Consider the following 19747-nt stretch of genomic DNA (forward strand, 5'->3'; position numbering starts at 1 on the left):
TATAGATGCAAATTGGCATTGCATCAGTTTATCAAAGGAGCAAAGATCACCCTGAGAGGCAAAGGGATTTCATAAGTTAATGTCTACTAAACTGATAGTCCAAGGTCTGTCCTGGAGGCTAAATATATTTACTTTTCCAGCACTTGTACTTTGATCGATATATCAAACATGCCAACAGCTCCTTTTTTGAAACCTAGATCTCATCCAATGTTTCACGGTGTACCTGCAAAAGGGTCAATGGTCAGAGCAGAAAGCTTTTTTTACACACAGTTCCTTGGGGTTAATTGAAAAGAAGTGGGGTGATGATAAGAGAGAGGATTCAAGCAATTTGGTTTTACCAGAGGGTGGTGTCTTTTTGCAGTCTCTGGATGCCCATCCAAAGGGCTACAGTCCTTTTTAAAAAAATAATAATTTTTTTATTTGATTTTCAAAATATAAACCTACAATGCCTGAATAGGGAATAACTTCTGAATATGCAGCAACACTGTGCAACAAACCTCTTCTAGCAGAGCACCTAGAGCAGCATTTTCAAAACTTGGGTCTCCAGCTGTTTTGGGATCACAGTTCTCATCATCACTGACCACTGGTCCTCCTAGCTATGATGGGATGATGGGAGTTGTAGCCCAAAAACAACTGGAGACCCAACTTCGGGAAACCTTAACCTAGAGGCATAGCACAGTGGTGAAGGGAATGAATCCCTGGTTGGAAATCTCCAACCATTAACTCATTAGAAGTACCCCAAGACAAGCCATTGTCTCTCATCTCAGCCCTCTCCCCCTGCATGGAAAATGGAGATAAGATCAAACTGCCTTATCTGCAAGAGCTGCAAAACCTGGAATCATTGCATTTGTGGCAAGGCCCTTCCTTGCAGCCCTGATTCTTCCCCACAAATCAGTTTTCCAGACCAGGCAGTGGGAGTGTGCAGAGTCAAGTGCAGATGAAGGGCTCTTCATCTCCACCACCTTTTTAGTACCCCACTGAAGACTTTTTAGTAAGCTTAGCAGTCATGGAATAAGAGGTCCTCTTGCGGATCAGGTATTGGTGAAGTAACAAGTAGAGAGTAGGAATAAATGGGCAGTTCTCCAGTGGAGGGATGTAGACAGCAGAGTCCCCCAATTATCAGTTTTGAGGCCTGTGCTTTTTATTTGTTCACAACAGATATGAAGTTAGTGAAGTAGTCAAGTTTGCTGATGATACTTAACTGTTCAAGGTGGGCTTTTTAAAGGGATTGTGAAGAGCTGCAGAAGGATTTCTCCTGAATGAATCGGCAGTAAAATGGCAAATACAATTCATTGTAAACAACTGCAAAGTGATGCATATCTAGGCAAAAACCCCTAATTGCATATATTGCACCTATATACATACTGCATATATGCTCATGGGGTCTCCCATACAATATATTTACTATGAATAAGCGACAATATGTCTAACGTTACCCACCCAGGCGCTCCAAAAGATGCCAAAAAATGCCTAGCCACATTTTCAGTGGTTTGGGTGTTGGCTCTCCTAGTTCCACTTAACTGCAAATGTTCACAAACATTTAATGTTTCACTTCCCCTATGGCCCCTGCTTCACCCCCCAAAATCGCAAGCTCCGACTCCAGCATTGTGTCCACTCTGTTTCATGTGTTCTGTCCACGTGTTTCCAAGTATGGTTATTAATTAAATCTCTAGGAAGCTAATCTTGGCTTGTTTGAAAATACTGTAGATAGAAATAGTGCTGTCCCTTGGCAAACAGGACTCTCAAGTGCAACACACTGGCCGAACATTTTCAGGGAAGAAAACACAGCAAAGCTTTATTCGGTGTTGCTTTATCCAAACTATTCATCCAGACTTTCTAAATCAAGCTTTTTTAGCCACCACAGGTGCTGGTAGGGGATAGGTCTGTAGGATTTGTCTATTCAGGGTGAGGCAGGGGTGAGCAATGTCCCCCCAATTTTCTTACTTTTTGAAAACCCTCTCTCTGCTCCACAGGGCATACTGAAGCTTCTAATGATTCATATGTGGCTCTTTAATTTTTGGTAACTTAGTTCTAACAAAGATAAACCGTTTTTGGGTCTCACTTGGGCTTGAGGGCTTGAACCCTCTTGCTGAAAGACAAGAATTCTGGTGAGAGTACACACACAGCAATTGTGTCAACTGCCAAAGTACTGGGACAGTACTGCCTCCTGAATAGACAAGTGATGGTGAAACTGTATTAAGTTCAGGAAATTATACTCAGCGAGTTCTAAAAGATTGTACAGCTAATATAAAACAGGGAATACTTTTTGTACTCTAGTGTCCAAAACTCAAGGTGGTACATAAAAAATACACTTTGTAACTTGTAACATCAAAATCTGATGCCGGTAGCTCAGAAAATTGATGAATCTTAGCTTTGTAGCATGGACTAAAAGCCTTGCAAGCTCATCTGTAAAATGGGGGTTTTACTGCTCTCTTCATTATTATTTTTCTGATGTGGTCGCAATAAGGGTGTGTGTGCACCTGTCTCCACAAACCCATTTGTCATGTCTTCCTTTCACCTCAGCAGTGAAACCTCCCAGGCAAGCAGGATAAAAAGGAGATGTACCTTTTCTGCTCCCCTAGCAGCAGGTTTGTAGGGAAAGAATTAAATTACTTCCTGTGCATTCCTTTAAGCAAAACCTCACAGGGCTGAACCTACAATTAGACACGCTGAAGCAACAGCCTGAGGTGACTGGTGCTGTGGGCTAGCAGCCCTCGAGTTGTTCCTCCTGTGCCCTCTGGCCGGTTTGTCACACAACCATTACGCTTCAAGGTTTGATGGGGAACTCCATCCTATTGCTAGTGTTGAAGATTCAGCTGCCAGTCTAATCAACTTCTGCATTTCAAAGGGGGAGGCGCCATTTTGTCCTTTTCCTCAGACAGCAAACTCAACCCAGTTTTAAAACGGAGAGGTTATCGGTTTCCTAGAATTACTCAGGAGAGAGATACTGAACAGTGCCAAGTGAGTGCTTAATTTAGATAAGATAACGCCACGTCACAGCCAGATTCCGCCACAACCTGTTCTTTGCCACTGGTGTCCCCATTCAGCTGGGGTCAGCCAGGCACCACTTCAGCATTCTCCCGACATGCAGCTCACTGCCTGTTTGCTCCCTTTCAGGCCTGTTTTATTTTAAGTTGTCTTTCCCACCCCCCCACAGCAGCATTCAAGGTTTCTTTTTCAACTTGAGCCCCTCCTTCTCAACTTTCTGTGCCCTCCTCTAGCCATGCATCAGCCATCTATTCGGTGGGTGAGCATACACAGTACCTATAGCTCATTGCTATAGATAATGTTTTGTGTAAAATACTATTTTGGCAGAACTGACCCCTCTCTCTCTCTCTCTCTCTCTCTCTCTCTCTCTCTCTCTCTCTCTCTCTCTCTCTCTCTCTCTCTGCCCTTGACTGTTTTCCATCTCTCTTGTTTCCTTGCCTGTTCAATCGACTGGGCTTCAGATGTATTTCACCCCAATTTGAACAGAGCGCGGACAGACAACCACTGAAATAAATGTCTTTCAAATATTTGGGCATTTATTTTGTGACTGGCAAATAAAAGCTGAGGAATCCAGTATACAGTGGTACCTCAGGTGACATATGCTTCAGGTTACATACACTTCAGGTTACATACTCTGCTAACCCAGAAATAATACCTCAGGTTAAGAACTTTGCTTCAGGGTGAGAACAGAAATCGTGCTCCGGCAGTGCAGCAGCAGCAGCAGGAGGCCCCATTAGCTAAAGTGGTGCTTCAGGTTAAGAACAGTTTCAGGTTAAGTACAGACCTCTGGAACAAATTACGTACTTAACCTGAGATACCACTGTATAAGATTCAAAGCATCCCTTCCTTCAGAGCATTCCAGCATTTCTGTGGAAGCGATGGTGGAAATCTGACCAATGTTGTTCAGTCTTTTTGAAGTAATTTCCTATACCTTGTAGTACAGGGGTATGGGGGGCGTAGTGTGCATATTTACTTGAATGCCATGGTTTAAAATAGTAACACCTCTCAGGATGGGGTGAACTCTCCTTCCTTGGAGGTTTTAAAGCAGAGGTTGGATGGCTATCTGTCATGCATGCTTTAGCTGAGATTCCTGCATTGCAGGGGGTTGGACTAGATGACCCTTGGGGTCCCTTCCGGCTCTACAATTCTATGATTCTATGATTTTTGAGTTCCTTGGTACAAAGGCAGCATATAAATGTAGTTAAAATGAATCATACTTTGCTCCGACTTCCAAGAAGTTACCAGAAATGGCTATGTGTTTGTGTAGGGTTGCCATATTTTGGAAATTCCCCTTGGACGTCGTTTCAACCTTTGGAATCCTGGCAATGTCCGGGAAAATCCAGACATATGGCACATATATGTTTGTATCAAAGATTCACCCTTGCCTCTGTGCACAAATCCAACTGCAAATTTTAAGCACTCCCAACTCATTAAGCCAACAAAGATATAAGAAAATAGTGTGAAAGTTTCCAGTTCTCCAAACACTTCATCTGGCTCAGAAGCAGGCAACTGGGCACAACTCCCATCAGCCCCAACCCGTATAAACAGTGATCGGAGATAATGCAGGTTTGTAGTCCAGCAACATGTGGAGGGCACAGAGTTTGCTACAACCAGAGTTGTAGGATGGTAAACAGAGAAAGCCCGGGGGGCGGGGCAGGGCGGAGCGTGGGGCGAAAGCAGCTTATAGTGATGTTATGGATTCTGCATCTTTTCAAAGGCTTTAGATGGGATCATAGAGGAGCTGACATACATTCAAGTGAGCCTGTTGTAAGGTGCTGGTTTCCGGTTGCCCATAGAGATGCTGGGAAGGTGGAACACACAACGGTTGTGTGTCAATAACTGAAAGCCACTTGTAACCATGGTCTCCCCCTGCTAGTCTGAAAAAGAGTTCTGTAGAACTTGAAAGCTAGCACACTGCTCTAATATGGCTTTCGGAATTTTTCTTACGGGCCAGCAAAGATACCTTTACCTTTTGGGTTGCTTTTTAAATTTATCATTCAGCAGCGAGCAGACAGATCAAGAAAGGTTTGTAAACGGCTGCTCCCATGAAGCTATTCAAGCAAAGGATGCGCAAGTATTTTATGCCTCCGATTACCAAGGAAATTGAGATAGTGCAAATGGGAACATAGTTGTTCAGCAATGCCAGAAGCTTAAGTAGTACAGTTAATGGTTCATCCCAGCTTTACAGCCGATGTGATGTGGCTACCTTTTTTTGGTCTGACGGCCACATTGATCTTTGTCCCACCTTACAGGGATCACATGACAGTGGTGGGTGTGGCCACACCACATTTGCCCACATGTCTTGCAGACACACAGACAGAGGCACACAGCTTCTCCTTCTCAGCTGGTCCATGCAGGTCATATGAGGAAGGGGCCTATCACCCTATCAAATATTTGATTTTATGACCCAGGGAGGATGTCTTGGGAGGGTGGAGATAAAAATTGCTTGGGCTGGATCAGGCAACAGCTTAGGAAGCAGTGGCTCCATTTTGAAAGAAGTGCTAGGTTCTGCTGAAGTTCAAGTGGCACTGTGGAAAAGTATTCTGCTGAAAATGCACCATGTTCTGTAGGTATCCAAAAGGAAGTAGTTAGAGATGTGAGCATCTCATGGAGGGTGAGGCAGAAGATCTCAGCAACAACAAAGGGTCTTATGCAGGGGTCAGCAACCTTTTTCAGCCATGGGCCAGTCCACTGTCCCTCAGACCTTGTGGGGGGCCGGACTATATTTTTTTGGGGGGAATGATTGAATTCCTATGCCCCACAAATAACCCAGAGATGCATTTTAAATAAAAGGGCACATTCTACTCATGTAAAAACACGCTGATTCCCAGACCATCCGTGGGCTGGATTTAGAAGGCGATTGGGCCGCATCCGGCCCCTGCGCCTTAGTTTGCCTACCCACGGTCTAACGGAATCAGTCTAAGAATTGTTGTTGTTCTCAAAATAGCCACAGGCACAAGGCAGCACAAAGGGGAACTAGCCTGAATGATACTTGTTTGTCCATTTGCAAGGTGAATGAACATTAGCACACTTGGCAAAGCCTATGTTTAAAATTACACGGAACAGGGTGATCAGAGGATGATTACTTGTAAATACAAGTGAGATCTGCAGCTAAGTGCTGCAGTGTGGAGTGTTCCTGTTTGTGGCTGGCTGGGCTAGCACTCTGTACTCTTCCAGTCCATACCATTCCCCATCTCTTCCCTTGACCCCACCTCACCTAAAGATTTAGCAATCCTCCACTGACTTTACTCACGTCTTCTTTGGGCTGTTTTATGGGAGGGCTGATCCTCCCCCTGCAGACTATCTGAAATTTTCTGTCTCCCCCACTCTCAGCAGTCAGCCAGCTTTCTGTGGGCACTTGAGCATGATTTCATTGGGTTGTTTTAGGGGGTTTCCTCCCCCTTTGTCCCCCCCACTCTAAACATTGTTTTTACTGCAAACCTTGAGGTTGCCTCAAGCTTGCTAATTCCTCATGTGTGTCTATTGCAATTTTGACTACATAAGCAATGGCACTGAGAGAAGTGAATCAGAATTAGAATGCAAGATGATAGATTGACTTGTCATGATAATGGAGCTCATTTTTATCCTGGCTGCTTTCAAGCCAATACAGATCAGCTTAATATCCCAGCTTCAGTTTTAAATGCACTGGTTTTTTATCTATAGTGTCATCTAGGCCAGTGTTTTTCAACCTTTTTTGGGCAAAGGCACACTTGTTTCATGAAAAAAATCACGAGGCACACCACCATTAGAAAATGTTTAAAAATTTAACTCTGTGCCTATATTGACTATATATAAAGTAATTCTCTTGAATAGGAATCAAATAAACACAAAGAAAGTATTTTATAATTACTTTATTATGAAATAGTAAGTAAACAGAAATATGAAAAATTATAAAATACTTTATGCAGTGCGCAACCTGGGCCTGTTTGGCTGAACACAAAGCTGATATTCTGTCTGGAATCGAAGAAAGACACACACGTAGCTCTTCGTCAACAGCTCTCAGTCTCTCTCTGTATTTAGTTTTTATAGCAATCATGCTTGAAAAGCTCATCTCACACAGATATGTAGTGGAAAATGGGAGCAATGTCAAAATAGCTTTGTTTGCCAGAAGGGGGAACTCCTTGGCAGTATCCAACAAAAACTGTCCAAAGGTAGATCAGCAAATCTTAGCTTGAAACCACGATTTTGTCTCAGTTCAGTTAGTTCCTCCTGCTCCTGTAAAGTCATGTCCTTTCCACCAACTGATGCTGAGCTATAAGGGTCCCTAACCCAGTCAAGGCATTCAGTGGAGACTGAAGAGAAATAAAATGACAACTTCTCCGGTCCTCCTGGTGACTCGAGTCGCGACGTCGTCTTCTCTCCGCTGCTGCGCACAGTGTGCTCGGGCAGGAAGGAAGTCGGAAGATGATGTCCTACTGTGATAGGTCCAGGCTGGAGTCTGGACCAATCACGGCCCGGACATCAGAAAAGTGGAGGGTGTCCCCCTGAGGAGCGCCAATCGGCGCCCCTGCTGGCCGAGGGTGGGGTCAAAAACCCCACCCCCCATACCCAGGACACAGTCCGGCGCCCGCCTAGTGGGCGAAAATTTGAATTTTCTTTTTTTTTAATCTTTCAAATTTTTCAATTTTTCCCACGGCACACCAGGCAACATCTTGCGGCACACTAGTGTGCCGCGGAACAGTGGTTGAAAAACACTGATCTAGGCAATCATTTCAAAGCATGTTCTTTTGACATTTGATCCTGAGAAAGAGATGGAGGGAGACCTAATGTCCAGAATGATGCAAAGACAATACTGAAATATCTACCCAACATGTATGAACCATCTGTGGGTGAGTGGAGAGGAGGAATAGGGGAAAGCTCACCTCAATGAATTGTAACCCCCAAATTCCCAGCTTAATTTTTTTGAAATTTCTAGCTTACTTGAACTATGTGGGGAAATGTACACACATTATTATTGCTAGAAATGAGCCTGCTCCCTCATTCTCCCCAACTGCTTTTCTCCAACGCCCAGGAAAAACTCCTGCAGAAACCTATGGCTCCAGCCATTGCTGCACTACAGGTCCCATCACTCCTGACCATTGGCTACAGTGGCTGGGGCTGATGGGAGATGAAGTTTAATAATATCTGGAGAGCCAAAGGTACCCTACCACCACTTAAAAAAAACCCCCAACAAGTATAATACATGCTGCAGCAGCAAATAGGTGTGGGTGTGCTCACCTTACCAAAGGAAGAAGAAAAAGGAACTAGCATGGTTGCTGAAACTGACTACTTTCACCAGCCCACCAAAGTCTCATAGCAAACTTGGGAGAGCAGACTTCAAAAATCAAGCATCTCTCCTGTCAAACGGTTTGAAGGCACACATTGAAATTATACCACTGCACTGAAGTAAGTTAAGCATGAGAGACTGTACGTAGTCTGCTATGACCCTCTTTGGCGGAACAGCAGGATGTGTGGCATATGGAAAAGAGTTTATCTACAGTTTGCCTTGACTGGTCAGCTTCAGCCAGTCATCTCGGCAGATGGATGAGCTATGGATTTAGGATCCCAGCAGACTCTGCATAATGGAGACAGGCCATTTGTCATTAGCTAGTATCAACATTCCAGATAGTACTCCAGAAACAAACATGCTGGCTTTAATCAGCCTTTACCAATCTTGTGCCTCCCCCTTAGCCCCAACAACATACTTCCTTTCTCTTGCTAACTCTGCTTTTAATTACATGGTTCACCCCCCTTCTAATGCTCTTGGACAAAAAGGTCTCTGCAGCTTGAGGAATGAGATTATCACCCCTCTTATTGTCCATTCCTGGTCGCCCAACCACTGCCAGTGTCCTTTCTCTTGGCAGATCAAGATGAGCAGGTGACAGCAAAGGCTGCAAGGTTTTTAGCTGGTCCAATCAGAATAAGATCCACTGTTTGACAATTGATTCAAAACCCTAAAATGTATTTTACATAATTGACTTTTTATTTCTATTCCTTGTATATTGTATTGTTGTTTTATTGCTATGGCCGATGGCTGATGCAAATAAAGATTCATTCTCTGCAGCTTTTATTCCACAATGTGTGTTATGGTCACAATTCAGAGAAATGCACATCTAATTGTGCATGCCCGGTATTCTATTTTTATTTAACAAAATTTATATACCACTTGATTGCACTAAAACCTCCAAGCAGTTTATGGTAGTTTACGGACTCGAGGCAAAACAAAACTGCAGTCACCTGTGCTGCGTAGCAAGCTTAGATGAGCTTCAAAAAAGCCACTGGAAGTGCAGCACGGAGGGAGAGGGGAGGAAGCAGGAAAATGTTGAATGTTAAAGCCTGTTGAATAGGCTTAAGCCCTTAATTCAGGGATGGGTGAGCAACCTGTGACTTTCTGGGTGTCATTGGACCCCAACTCTCATCAGACCTAGTCAATATGGCCGAAGTGGTCCGAAGGATGGAAGTTGGAGAGACCACGGTTATCTGGAAGACCACAGGTTCCCCACCCTAAAGAAACTCTGAATTCACACACTTAATAGTGCATTGTCTCACCCACTGAATTTATTTGTGTGGTGTTATATTGATAAGCAAGACAGTTGAAGTGTGGTGTTTGTATTTTAAGATTGTATTTTACATTGTAGGGAGGAAACAACAAACCGATCTAAAAGTTGGAAATGGAAATGTACTGGTAAATTTTGCTGGGCAGAGCCGTGGCAGCTTTTGACTCAAAACTTGCAGAATAGTGGCAGCAGCAGAGAATTACAGCTGGAATCCTGCCAAGGCTTACTTGGGACTAAACTTCCAAGTGAACATGAATAAGATGGAGTCGTGCCTGCCTGAGTTTCATAGTCATATCCCTCTCCTCCAGCAACCAGAGAAATTAGAAACAAGAGCAGGGCACTCTCAGCAAACTACATTTCCCAGGATTCTTTGGGGTGAAGCCATTAGAGGTTTCAGCAAAATATGTGTTCGGCACGCAGATATACTCAAAGAATGCCCTTAAGGTGCAAAAGTGACGGGTGTGTGTCTTTAAGTCTTGTACAAACGTGTTATAACCAGTCAAGCAATGCTCCTGCCTGCCAGTAAGCAAACTCTTTAGAACAAGAGCAATCGCGGGCGGTAAAGTCACAGGTCGCGTCAGCTCCCTGGCCATTTTCAATAGTCTTGCGGCCCTTTAAAGAGTGACGCATTTAGGAGGCCATTAGCAATCTGTTAGCCTTTGACGGTGCCAAAACGCCACAAACAGGCTAAGCCTCCGTCATTGTTATAAGCCTGCTGCGGACTTTTTGCCTGTCCCAGCCTTTATTCTTAGAAGTTTCTCAGAAATTAAACGGACTGGGTTGGGCGAGGCGCGCGTTGCAGCCACGCTCCCAAGGCGCCCGTCCTCAGGCCGCTGTTTCTTGCAGCGTGAGAAGCCCGGGCGCCCCCCTCGCGCGCCGGATAGGGGGCCGGGGAGGCGACGTGGGCTCGGTGCTCCCTCTGCAGGACTCCAGCGGTAAAGGCGGGAACCCCACATTCACATGCCTAAGGGGGGCCGAGCCCTCTCAGCCGTTTTTTCCACCCTCTTCCATATCCAATGCCCTTGAATGGCTCCAGGTAGAGAGTGGAAAGGATACTTATCGCCGCCACCCGCCCTCGCCCCTACCAGCACTTTGACAGCTTCCCCTCAGGTGTGGCGAGCAAGTCCCAACCTTAAGGGAAAGAGTCGCGCACGCTCGACTGGTGGGACCCTCACCCTCAAATGCGCAGGGCAACCCACCAGCATCACCAAGCAGGGGCATCCAATGCCTCCTCGTTTTGTTTGGGGCGGCGGGAAAGACGAGGAGGGGGGGGGGAGAGTTGGCTTATTACATTTCTATACCCCCCCTAAAAAAAACCCCTTCCTGGCTGAGCCAGAACACGAACCAGGTAGGTGCGAAAATGAATGCCTATTTGAAACCCTGGAAAACTGCTGCCAGTTAGTGTAGAAAACACTGATGGACTACTGGTGTGACTCTCTGCAAAGCAGCTTCTGGCGCTCCTATCATGAATGTGGACAGTGGGCATTTATCCCATGTACAGATCAGAGGCATACTATCATATGCTTTGCCCAGTGCTGGATTTACGTATAAGCTAAACAAGCTATAGCTTAAGGCCCCACTCTCTTGGGGCCCCCAAAAAATTAAAGGAAAAAAACCCCTGGATGTACATTTCCAAATTATAAGATAAAAAACAAAATAAAACCTACATACAGCAACAGTAGCAAATGGCTATTAGGTCCATAAATTACCATATAGCATATATTCAACACCAGAAACAGCAACAATTTGTTGTTGACAAAGGACAGCTGGACATATAAAGGGCCCCACTACCTTCAGTAGCGTAGGGCCTCATCAAACCTAAATCTGGCCCTGTTTGCATCACTGAGTGCTATGCTGTGTTCCATAAGCTGTTCCACTACTATTATTTTTCTGTCTGTGCAACAACTTGTTATGGTTTACTCACATATGTTTAAAGGAACTTTACTCTGAAATTATGTAATTCAAAGGTAAACTCTACAGCTGCAGACAAGAATGGGCATTCCATTTATCTTTGCCATTTTTCTATCCTGCATTAAAATTTGTGTGCAGCACAGTAGCATGAAGGCACCTTTTTAGCGTGTTATGTGAAAACTAATATTTGAGGCATGTGCATGTCCAAAAAGAGCCAAATATGTGTGTGTGCGCGCGTGCACCTTCTGTACTAATTTAGCTTGGGTGCCACATGCAGTGGTGGAGCTTCATGCTCCAGCATCAGGGGGCGGAGAGCAGGTGGGGGTGGGGCTGGCATGTGTCCCAGGGGCGTGGTGCACCGCCCACAGGGGTGTGGCATGCCGCCTGCAGGGGCGTGGTGCCCAGCACGGGTGGGGGCAGCTGCAATGGCACCCCACTGGGATCATGCTGCCAGGAGCGGTGCGCTCCCCCCCACACTCCTCTTCCTCCGCCAGTGGCCCCATGGTCACTCTACATCTTCTCAGCTGCAAGAGTTGACTCATAAATTGTACTATTCTGCATATAGAACTGGTACTTGTTTATATATTGCTATTCTACACATTTGGGATAAAAAAAAACCCATTTAGATGGAGACAGATTTGGCACTCAGGGTCATGGCCACCTGCAGCCATTAGTGGAGTGCAAAGGTGAGGAATCAGCCCAACACTGGTTTGCAGCCCATCACCATAGCATGACTGAGCAAGCATGTAAAGAACTTCACTTTTAGAATAAGACTACAGTATTTAGAATTAAAAGGACCGCAAAAAAGTGTGTCAGTATATCCCCAGCCACCAACATGAAACAGGAGTTAAAGCTCTGAGAGAATTCCCTTTATATTTCCCATCAGCCTGAAACCTTCCCACACCGGGCTACATCAATGAAAAAAGGCTTAGGTTTGAGGTTGGCTGCCAGTTCTGAAATTAAATGCTTTATTTATACATAGCTAGGGAAAAATCTAATAGGGAGAATTAATCAAATGGAATATATAACTTGAGTGGATAAACTTTTTCAGCCAGATGTAGGACGAGTCCATGCCCTGCAGGCCCCTTTTGTTAAGGGGTGGGGCTGCCTGCCTGTTGATCAGCTGACATCATTATGACATCAGGCAACAACTTCAAAAAGGCACTTTGAAATTATGCAGTCACTCCAGTCAGCTAATTGGAGCCTGGGCCCCATTTTGTTTGGTACACTGGTATACAAAAGAATCTGGGTTTTCTATAGCCACACAGCATAAAGAGAATTATGAAATGAGTACACAGATGTGTCCAAGCCAATGGCAAACTTGGGAAATCTGTAAGGGGAAGGAAAGCATTGGAAGCTTTAAGCAACAAAAAGGAGGCTTGTTTCATATGTGGTCGGTATGTAAAAGGCAGCCAAATATTGGAGAATGGTGTTGGGGTTAATTGGACAAACATATGAAATGAAGCTAGACCTAGACCCAGGTATACATTTAACTACATTAAATATAATGTCCAAGATGAAAAACATACAGATCTGTATGCCCTCATTTTTTATATGAGAAAACACGGAAAAGTAATTCATGTCTCTGAGACTGAACTACTACAAAAACTTTGAAAGCAACGTTAAATTATCAAATTGATAGTTCTCTTAAGGGGGAGCACTATATAAAGAAGTTGCAGAAATGGATCAGTGATCTGGTAGGCAGGTTTTAGAGGACTGGAGATAAAAATATATCGTTCAAAGTAATAGTCTATGTGTCAAGCTTCTGTACGTACACAATGTGCTGCATAATAATTTGCTTATTGGCTTTTTAGAGAGATGAAGTCTGGTGAGGTCATATTGGAAGCAAGTTCTTCAGAATAGCAGCAGAAACAACGTATGTACCTACTGTTTAGTAAGGAACACAGCTAAGAACTTCCGTATTTTTTGCTCTATAAGACTCACTTTTTCCCTCCTAAAAAGTAAGGGGAAATGTGTGTGGAGCGAATGCAGGCTGCACAGCTATCACAGAAGCCAGAACAGCAAGAGGGGATTGCTGCTTTCACTGCACAGTAATCCCTCTTGCTGTTCTGGCTTCTGAGATTCAGAATATTTTTTTTCTTGTTTTCCTCCTCCAAAAACTAGGTGTGTCTTGTGGTCTGGTGTGTCTTATAGAGTGAAAAATATGGTAATTAACCACCTCTTGTCACAGCACCCACCTCTGTTCTCACAGAAGCCTGCCTATGGTGTTCATTGCAACAACCGTAGGTAGTCAACAAAGACCTACTTAAAAAAAATATTAGCACTATTTGTTTCTTTATCATGGGCAGGAACGCTGAACTTCATAATGTGCACCTCCCAGATATTGAACAGTTACGGGGCTTAAGCATGCCTTACCTCTCTTCGCTTCCATTTTCCTGTTCACCCCTCAAACCACCAGCATTCCATGTTTCAACTTCCCAAACCACAGATTTAATTGCTCAACGCACAAGCCCTATGCATGCATTCAAAAACATGAATTCAAAGGACCATGCATTGTCATAGTGTACCAACTCTCCCTTTGCAGTTAAGCTCTCACACCATTTTTTGTACATGCAAACAAAGCTATAGTAGTCAATCTGAACTTCCAGTTCCTTTAGACACCCCCCCCCCGGCAGTGAGAACTGTCTATAGAAAACAATGGCAAAATCCAGGATTTTAGTTTAGCTGCGACTGGGCAGCAATGTGTCCTCTTTGTCCCCCCCCCACCTGCTGCCTCCCTAAACAAAGGGAGAGCAAAGAGGGGGATTTGGTGTTCAGCAGGAACCCCAAAATTTCCTCTCCATGTAGCTGATGAGTTATAGAGGTTTCTTATCTCTCTTTAAACATCCCATAAGTTATTTGTGTTCTTTTTTTAGTTAGCTAGTTAGTTCACATGTCTGGGGAGTCCCACCCAAGGGTTTAGAAATCACTACCTTGTTTTGGTGTGGCGGCATTTCCCCTTTAACTGAGATCGTGAACTTGGGTTGTCAGTGGCCTGTTAAATAAAATGAGTGAATCACAATTATTCCCTGGAAAGAGCAAACAAACAAGCCAAGCTATAACTGCTTCACATTTATTTCCAGCAAGTGTTCAGGTTTTACAAATACATTCAGACAGAATTTCAGTTCCTCAACAGAAAAAAGGAATCATTAAAATGCTTTAAGCTAGCTTATCACTGGAAAACCCACCTACTTTTCATTTACAGACACGTGTAACTATTACACTAGAATGTAACTTTGTGTTTTAATTTGTATTTAGGTGAATTTTGTTTCCTGTTCATAAACCAACCAGAATAGAAGACAGCAAGCATTTGAACATTTCTGAATGCCATATTTAACAGAGCTCATCAATCCAGTCTGATGTAGGCTCATGGACAAGTTCAACAGATTCCTTCCTAGTGCCCTCCATTCAATTGACAGAAATGTGAGCCACTTCCCACCCCAATCTGTTTGAAGGCACTTCTCCATTGAACTTAGCAAGAAACTTGCATGAAGTCATGCCTGTGTTCCATGTAGAAAGCTGCATGTATGATCTGCATGCAGGTTACAGGCTACTGCCCACTCAGACGTGTCATCACACTGGATTTTGTCATGTGTTTAGCCACCCTAGTAAGGTATTTCCTAGACACACAACTAGGACATTTTTTTTTTACAATTACATTCTTTTGTAACATGAGAGCCTTCAAAGTTAAACAAAAGGTTATTCATTGCTTTAAACAAACCTTTACATCTGGTAGTCATCATAATAAAGAACAGGAGCTGTCTCAGACAACCAGTTTCAATCACTAAAAGTACTTATTAAAACTAAGTGATTGAGCAGTTAGCAATAATAAAACCTTCTGCACCCAAACACTTGTCATAAAATTTCTTCAAAATAAAAAATATTTTCAACATGATTAAAGAACAACACTACAAAAGTGGCATGAAAGGACAGGCATTCTACTTTTTTGCTTATCTAGAGAAACAGCGCTTCCACTCTCCCCCTAGCCAAAACATTTCACAATTCATGTCTCCTCCCCCCCCCCCACTTTGAAGAAAGAAAAAAGATAACAAGGAAACCTCCTTATGCCCATACTTTGCCTCTTTCAAATCAGAGGGGGCTAATGAAATGCTGGCCTGAAAATACCTGCCTCAGTACTCCATTCTAAGTCTCTCTCTCTTTTTTTAAACCAACAGGTTACTTTCCTTCTACTGTTAAGGGAAAATATCACATTATTAATAAATCAGCACTGGCTTTATTGGCAAGTGCACTTGGTAGCAATCATATCTGCATATTCTTTGTACAGAATTGATCCATCAGGCTCTACCTCCAAGACACTCAGGGGGCTGTATTCAGCAGGAATGCAGGAGGGCCTGGGGACAGAGGGGTTTATTTTTTCATGTATGAAGTTCTGTATCATCGAGTGCATAGGAGAACTATAGCGATGCCTAAGTACTCTTGGACAGTCACCTTTGCAATAGCGAGGATTGTATCTGTGTGGTGCAATTATCCAACTGTCCCAGCCCAGCTGGCTGAATTTCAGCCTGAAGCTGTGAAGCTTACAGTCATTTTGTGGGAAAAGAAACCGTTCGTAGTACTTACGTAAGTTGTCTATGGAAACTGGTTTGCTTTCCTCTTGCCCATCTCCATCTCTTCGGAGACGAGGCTTTCTTGCGCTCTGTTTGAGGTCTCTTCCTGCCTCTCCTCCGAGACCTGCGAAAGGACCCCTTTCCAGCCTGGTTCGCATGGAGTTCCTTCTCTTGTGCTTGAGAAAATCCCATGTAGGGTGAGCTTGCTCACTGGTGTCATTGAGGTACAGGAGAAGAGAAAGCGATGCCCGTGTCATATTAAAGGGATCCTGTTTGGAGTTGGAGGGCTGGTCATTCGGGCAAACAATATTCACAGCCATGTAAACGCTTCTATTGTTAGAGGCTATCAGAGGCCAGATAAAAGAGGTCACATCAATCTCAGCCTGTTTGCGTCCAAGTTCAAAATGGAAAGCCGTGGCATGTTCAATATTGGGGTGTGTGTGACCAGAGGCACCATCCGCCTTTACAACTAGATTACCTGTACACATAACAGCCCACGATCTAGGAAATGGTTTATCAAATGAGTAGAGTAAGACTGACTTGACTAAGTTCTCCAAAGCAGTAACACGGTCCAAGCTGAAGAGGAAGTCTGGTGAACGAAGGTCTCCTGCCAAAAGAAAGAAAAAACACTTTGTACCAATGATAGCAATTTATTTGTAATATGTTATTTAAGCAGCAACTCCAGCTTTCCCATAGCACTATAAGTATCAAGGAAGATTTCAATTGTGTGCCTTACTCTAAAGATGCAGTTTATTCCTAGAGCAACCCCAGAATGTTTTAGAGGGGCCAAAAACTTGCATTTCTTTCTCTTGACTTTCCAGGTCTGTTTGACTTCCAAAAAGTTCAGAAACCAAGACGCAGCTTCCAATTGGCTGCAGGAAGCTCTTGCAGCCAATGAGAAGCCACATCGGATGTTTGGGTTCCAAAGAACGTTTACAAACCAGAACACTCACTTTCAGGTTTGTGGCGTTTGGGGGCCAAAATGTTCAGCTTGCAAGGTGTTCAGATCCCAATGTTCAGCTTGCAAGGTGTTCGGATCCAAGGTACGACTAATAGGCTTGGATCCTAACTAGGGCTCAATTGTTACAAGTTATTAAATCCAAACAGTGCTCACACACAGTGTTAAACAGATCTATATAAATGCCACCAAAATTATTATTATATTTATTTATATCCCTCCTTTTTCCACTAACAGGGACTCAAGGCAGCTTACAGCTAAAGTATAAACAGCTAAAAACATAGGGAAAAAAGCAATCATTAAACAATTGAATGCACACACAATCTAATAAAACATACATATTCCAATAAAAACATCACAGCTCAATCCCTTTTCTTAAAAATGGGCAGTTCCCAAAAGCCTGTTCCAAAAAAAAAAAAAGCCTTCACCTGCCAGCATAAGGACAACAAGGAAGGAGCCAGTCTAATTTCTCTAGGAAGGGAGTTGTAAAGTTTGGGAGCAGCCACCAAGAAGGCCATCTTCCTGTGTCCCAAGCATGCTTGTGAGGATGGTGGGACCAAGAGAAGGGCCTCCCCTGAAGATCTAAGAGCTTAGACAGGTTCGCTTGAGAAATATCGTCTTTTGGTTAGCCTGGACTGAATCCACATAGGACTTTATATGTGACAACCAGCACTTTGAATTGTGCCCAGAAGCAGCCACATGCTCCCTATAACCAGCGTGTCACCAGTCTGGCTACAGCTCTTTGAGCAAGTTGCAGTTTCTAAGCACTTTTCAAAGGCAGCTCTGTGAAGAGCACATTACAGTAATCCAAACTGTGGCCAGATGACCAGACCCATTTTGAGTTTTGTGCCAAAATTAAGATTGGCTTTATTACAATCCCCACTTGGCCTATCCCACAAATAATTAAACAAAGCTCTTTTACAGTTTTGGATATACACCCAATAGTAACATTAGAAATCCCGTAATAGAAATCCAGCATGAAGATACACATTAGAAAAGGACAAATTCCCATTACTACATGCTTTGAAACATGAACTACTCAGAGAAGATCCATGTGAACTTGACCAGAGAGCTTATTGACCTCTAAAGGTTGCATACTTGCACAGACACAAATACAGGACCAATAAATTGTATTTTTTTTGTACCTTTATAAGAAGAACAGTATAGGATGGGATAATAATAACAAATCTACAGATGGGATAATAATTCAACCCCAAAACACCAAGTATGTGTATGTGAGGGGGTTTTTTTGGGTGGGGCATTGTCATCAAATATCTCCTCACTTACCTTTTGTTTGTCCTATGGTGAGGTGCTTGCTTTCAGCACATGGAGTTAAGAGTCGGACTGTGTTATAGAGATTGTTTATCTTTGGGAATCCTTCTTTGGTAGTAGATCTTTTATAAAGCCTCTTCATGTATCTCAGGGCTTTGGAATCCAGTCGTGGTCCTGGCACACAATCTCCCAACTCCTGCTGATGGTGGTCAGACAATAACTTGGAAGGAGTAGGCAACTGGCCATAGACATTTTCTGCATCTGGACAAAATAACAACACTGGAGGCAGCTCAGAGACTTCTGACACCAGCAATGTCTGAGATCCCCCTTCATCCTTGGGACTGGGGGAACACAAGACACCATAAAAAAGTAGCCTTAGAGACCACAGACAAACAAGTACTTCCCCAAAAATCTTCATGATGGGGATTTGTCGAAGCAAAGAAACCACCCTTTCCACATGCAGTTCTGGTCAGTCAGTTCTGGTCTGGTCAGTTCTGGTTTCTTAAATAATATCCAGGTGTAATTCCTTTCTAACAAGGCATTAAAGGAAAAAACATACACCTGATGAGATAATCCAGTTTACTGATCATCTTAATACTCCACCGTGTGTCTCTGCTTGTGAAATTGATTGCTAAGCCAGGTCTTCTCCACTCCAAGGCTTAACTAAGCTAACTAGGTAAGTATAGCAAATGCTGTAAACCCAAGCACACCTACCTGGAAATAAGGCTGCAGGCTCTATATATACTTAGCTGGAAGTAACCTTAGTTGAACTAAATAAGGATTACTACAAAGTAGACTTGCATAGATTGTACTGTTTTGCTTGCTCCAAATTAACTAAATTGTACCTCATTCTGGAAATGTGCTTAGTTTTAGTACTGTAGTTGCAACATTTCATTGTACAGTGGTACCTCGGGTTAAGTACTTAATTCGTTCCGGAGGTCCATTCTTAACCTGAAACTGTTCTTAACCTGAAGCACCACTTTAGCTTGTGGGGCCTCCTGCTGCCGCTGCGCCACCGCCATGCGATTTCTGTTCTCATCCTGAAGCTAAGTTCTTAACCCGAGGTACTACTCCTGGGTTAGCGGAGTCTGTAACCTGAAGCGTATGTAACCCGAGGTACCACTGTATAGTTACGCACAACACCGTCACATAGGGTTGCTGGTCTTTGATCTGAATTTTACCCCATCATCTTCCAAGAGAAGACAATGATATGTGTAGGACATCATGAAACGTGAGAGAGGTTGGAAAGCCAAGGGATCTTAACTATTTGATTTTGCTTTTCAGCCAAAGGGAATAAAAGGAACCAGGAAAGTAGCCCATTTTTTAATTCTTAAAATAATGGGCCAGTGAAACTACAACTTTTAAAAAAAAACATCAACTAAGCATATTTAAACCAAAAAAAATGCCAGGAGGGTGTCATCAAAGAGATTTCTCTCACCCGGAATGAAGAAAATCTTGACTAATCCATATAACGTTGATTGGGTTTCAGATATGGGGGGGGGGGCTTTGAAGCA

General features: G+C 43.5%; 1 protein-coding gene across 3 annotated transcripts; it reads right to left on the minus strand.

Annotated features, from left to right (window-relative positions):
* Positions 1-16: 16 nt before the first annotated feature.
* Positions 17-19235, minus strand: GDF9 (growth differentiation factor 9). 3 transcript variants are annotated; one of them, XR_014165721.1, is made up of 4 exons: positions 18249-19235; positions 16017-16610; positions 14369-14430; positions 17-51 (listed from the first exon to the last, which is right to left on the minus strand). XR_014165721.1 is itself a non-coding variant. In XM_081900817.1 (2 exons), exons 1-2 carry the CDS (start codon positions 18649-18651, stop codon positions 15670-15672), a joined length of 1344 nt encoding a protein of 447 aa, XP_081756943.1. In that variant the 5' UTR covers positions 18652-19235; the 3' UTR covers positions 15588-15669. The 3 variants fall into 3 exon arrangements, 1 of the variants encoding a protein (XP_081756943.1); XR_014165722.1 differs by lacking the exon at positions 17-51 and adding an exon at positions 102-223; XM_081900817.1 differs by lacking the exons at positions 17-51; positions 14369-14430 and having other exon boundaries at positions 15588-16610.
* Positions 19236-19747: the final 512 nt, after the last annotated feature.

Source organism: Podarcis melisellensis, assembly GCF_964234715.1.
Source record: "Podarcis melisellensis genome assembly, chromosome: 2".
NCBI classification, from domain to species: Eukaryota; Metazoa; Chordata; class Lepidosauria; order Squamata; family Lacertidae; genus Podarcis; species Podarcis melisellensis.

Bases quoted from the DNA above. Each gene is read 5' to 3' on its own strand.
- GDF9 (XM_081900817.1), bottom strand. From the start codon at position 18,651: ATGAAGATTTTTGGGGAAGTACTTGTTTGTCTGTGGTCTCTAAGGCTA. The intron at 16,611-18,248 runs GTAAGTGAGGAG...TTCTTTTGGCAG, and splicing joins CACCATAGGACAAACAAAAG to GAGACCTTCGTTCACCAGAC.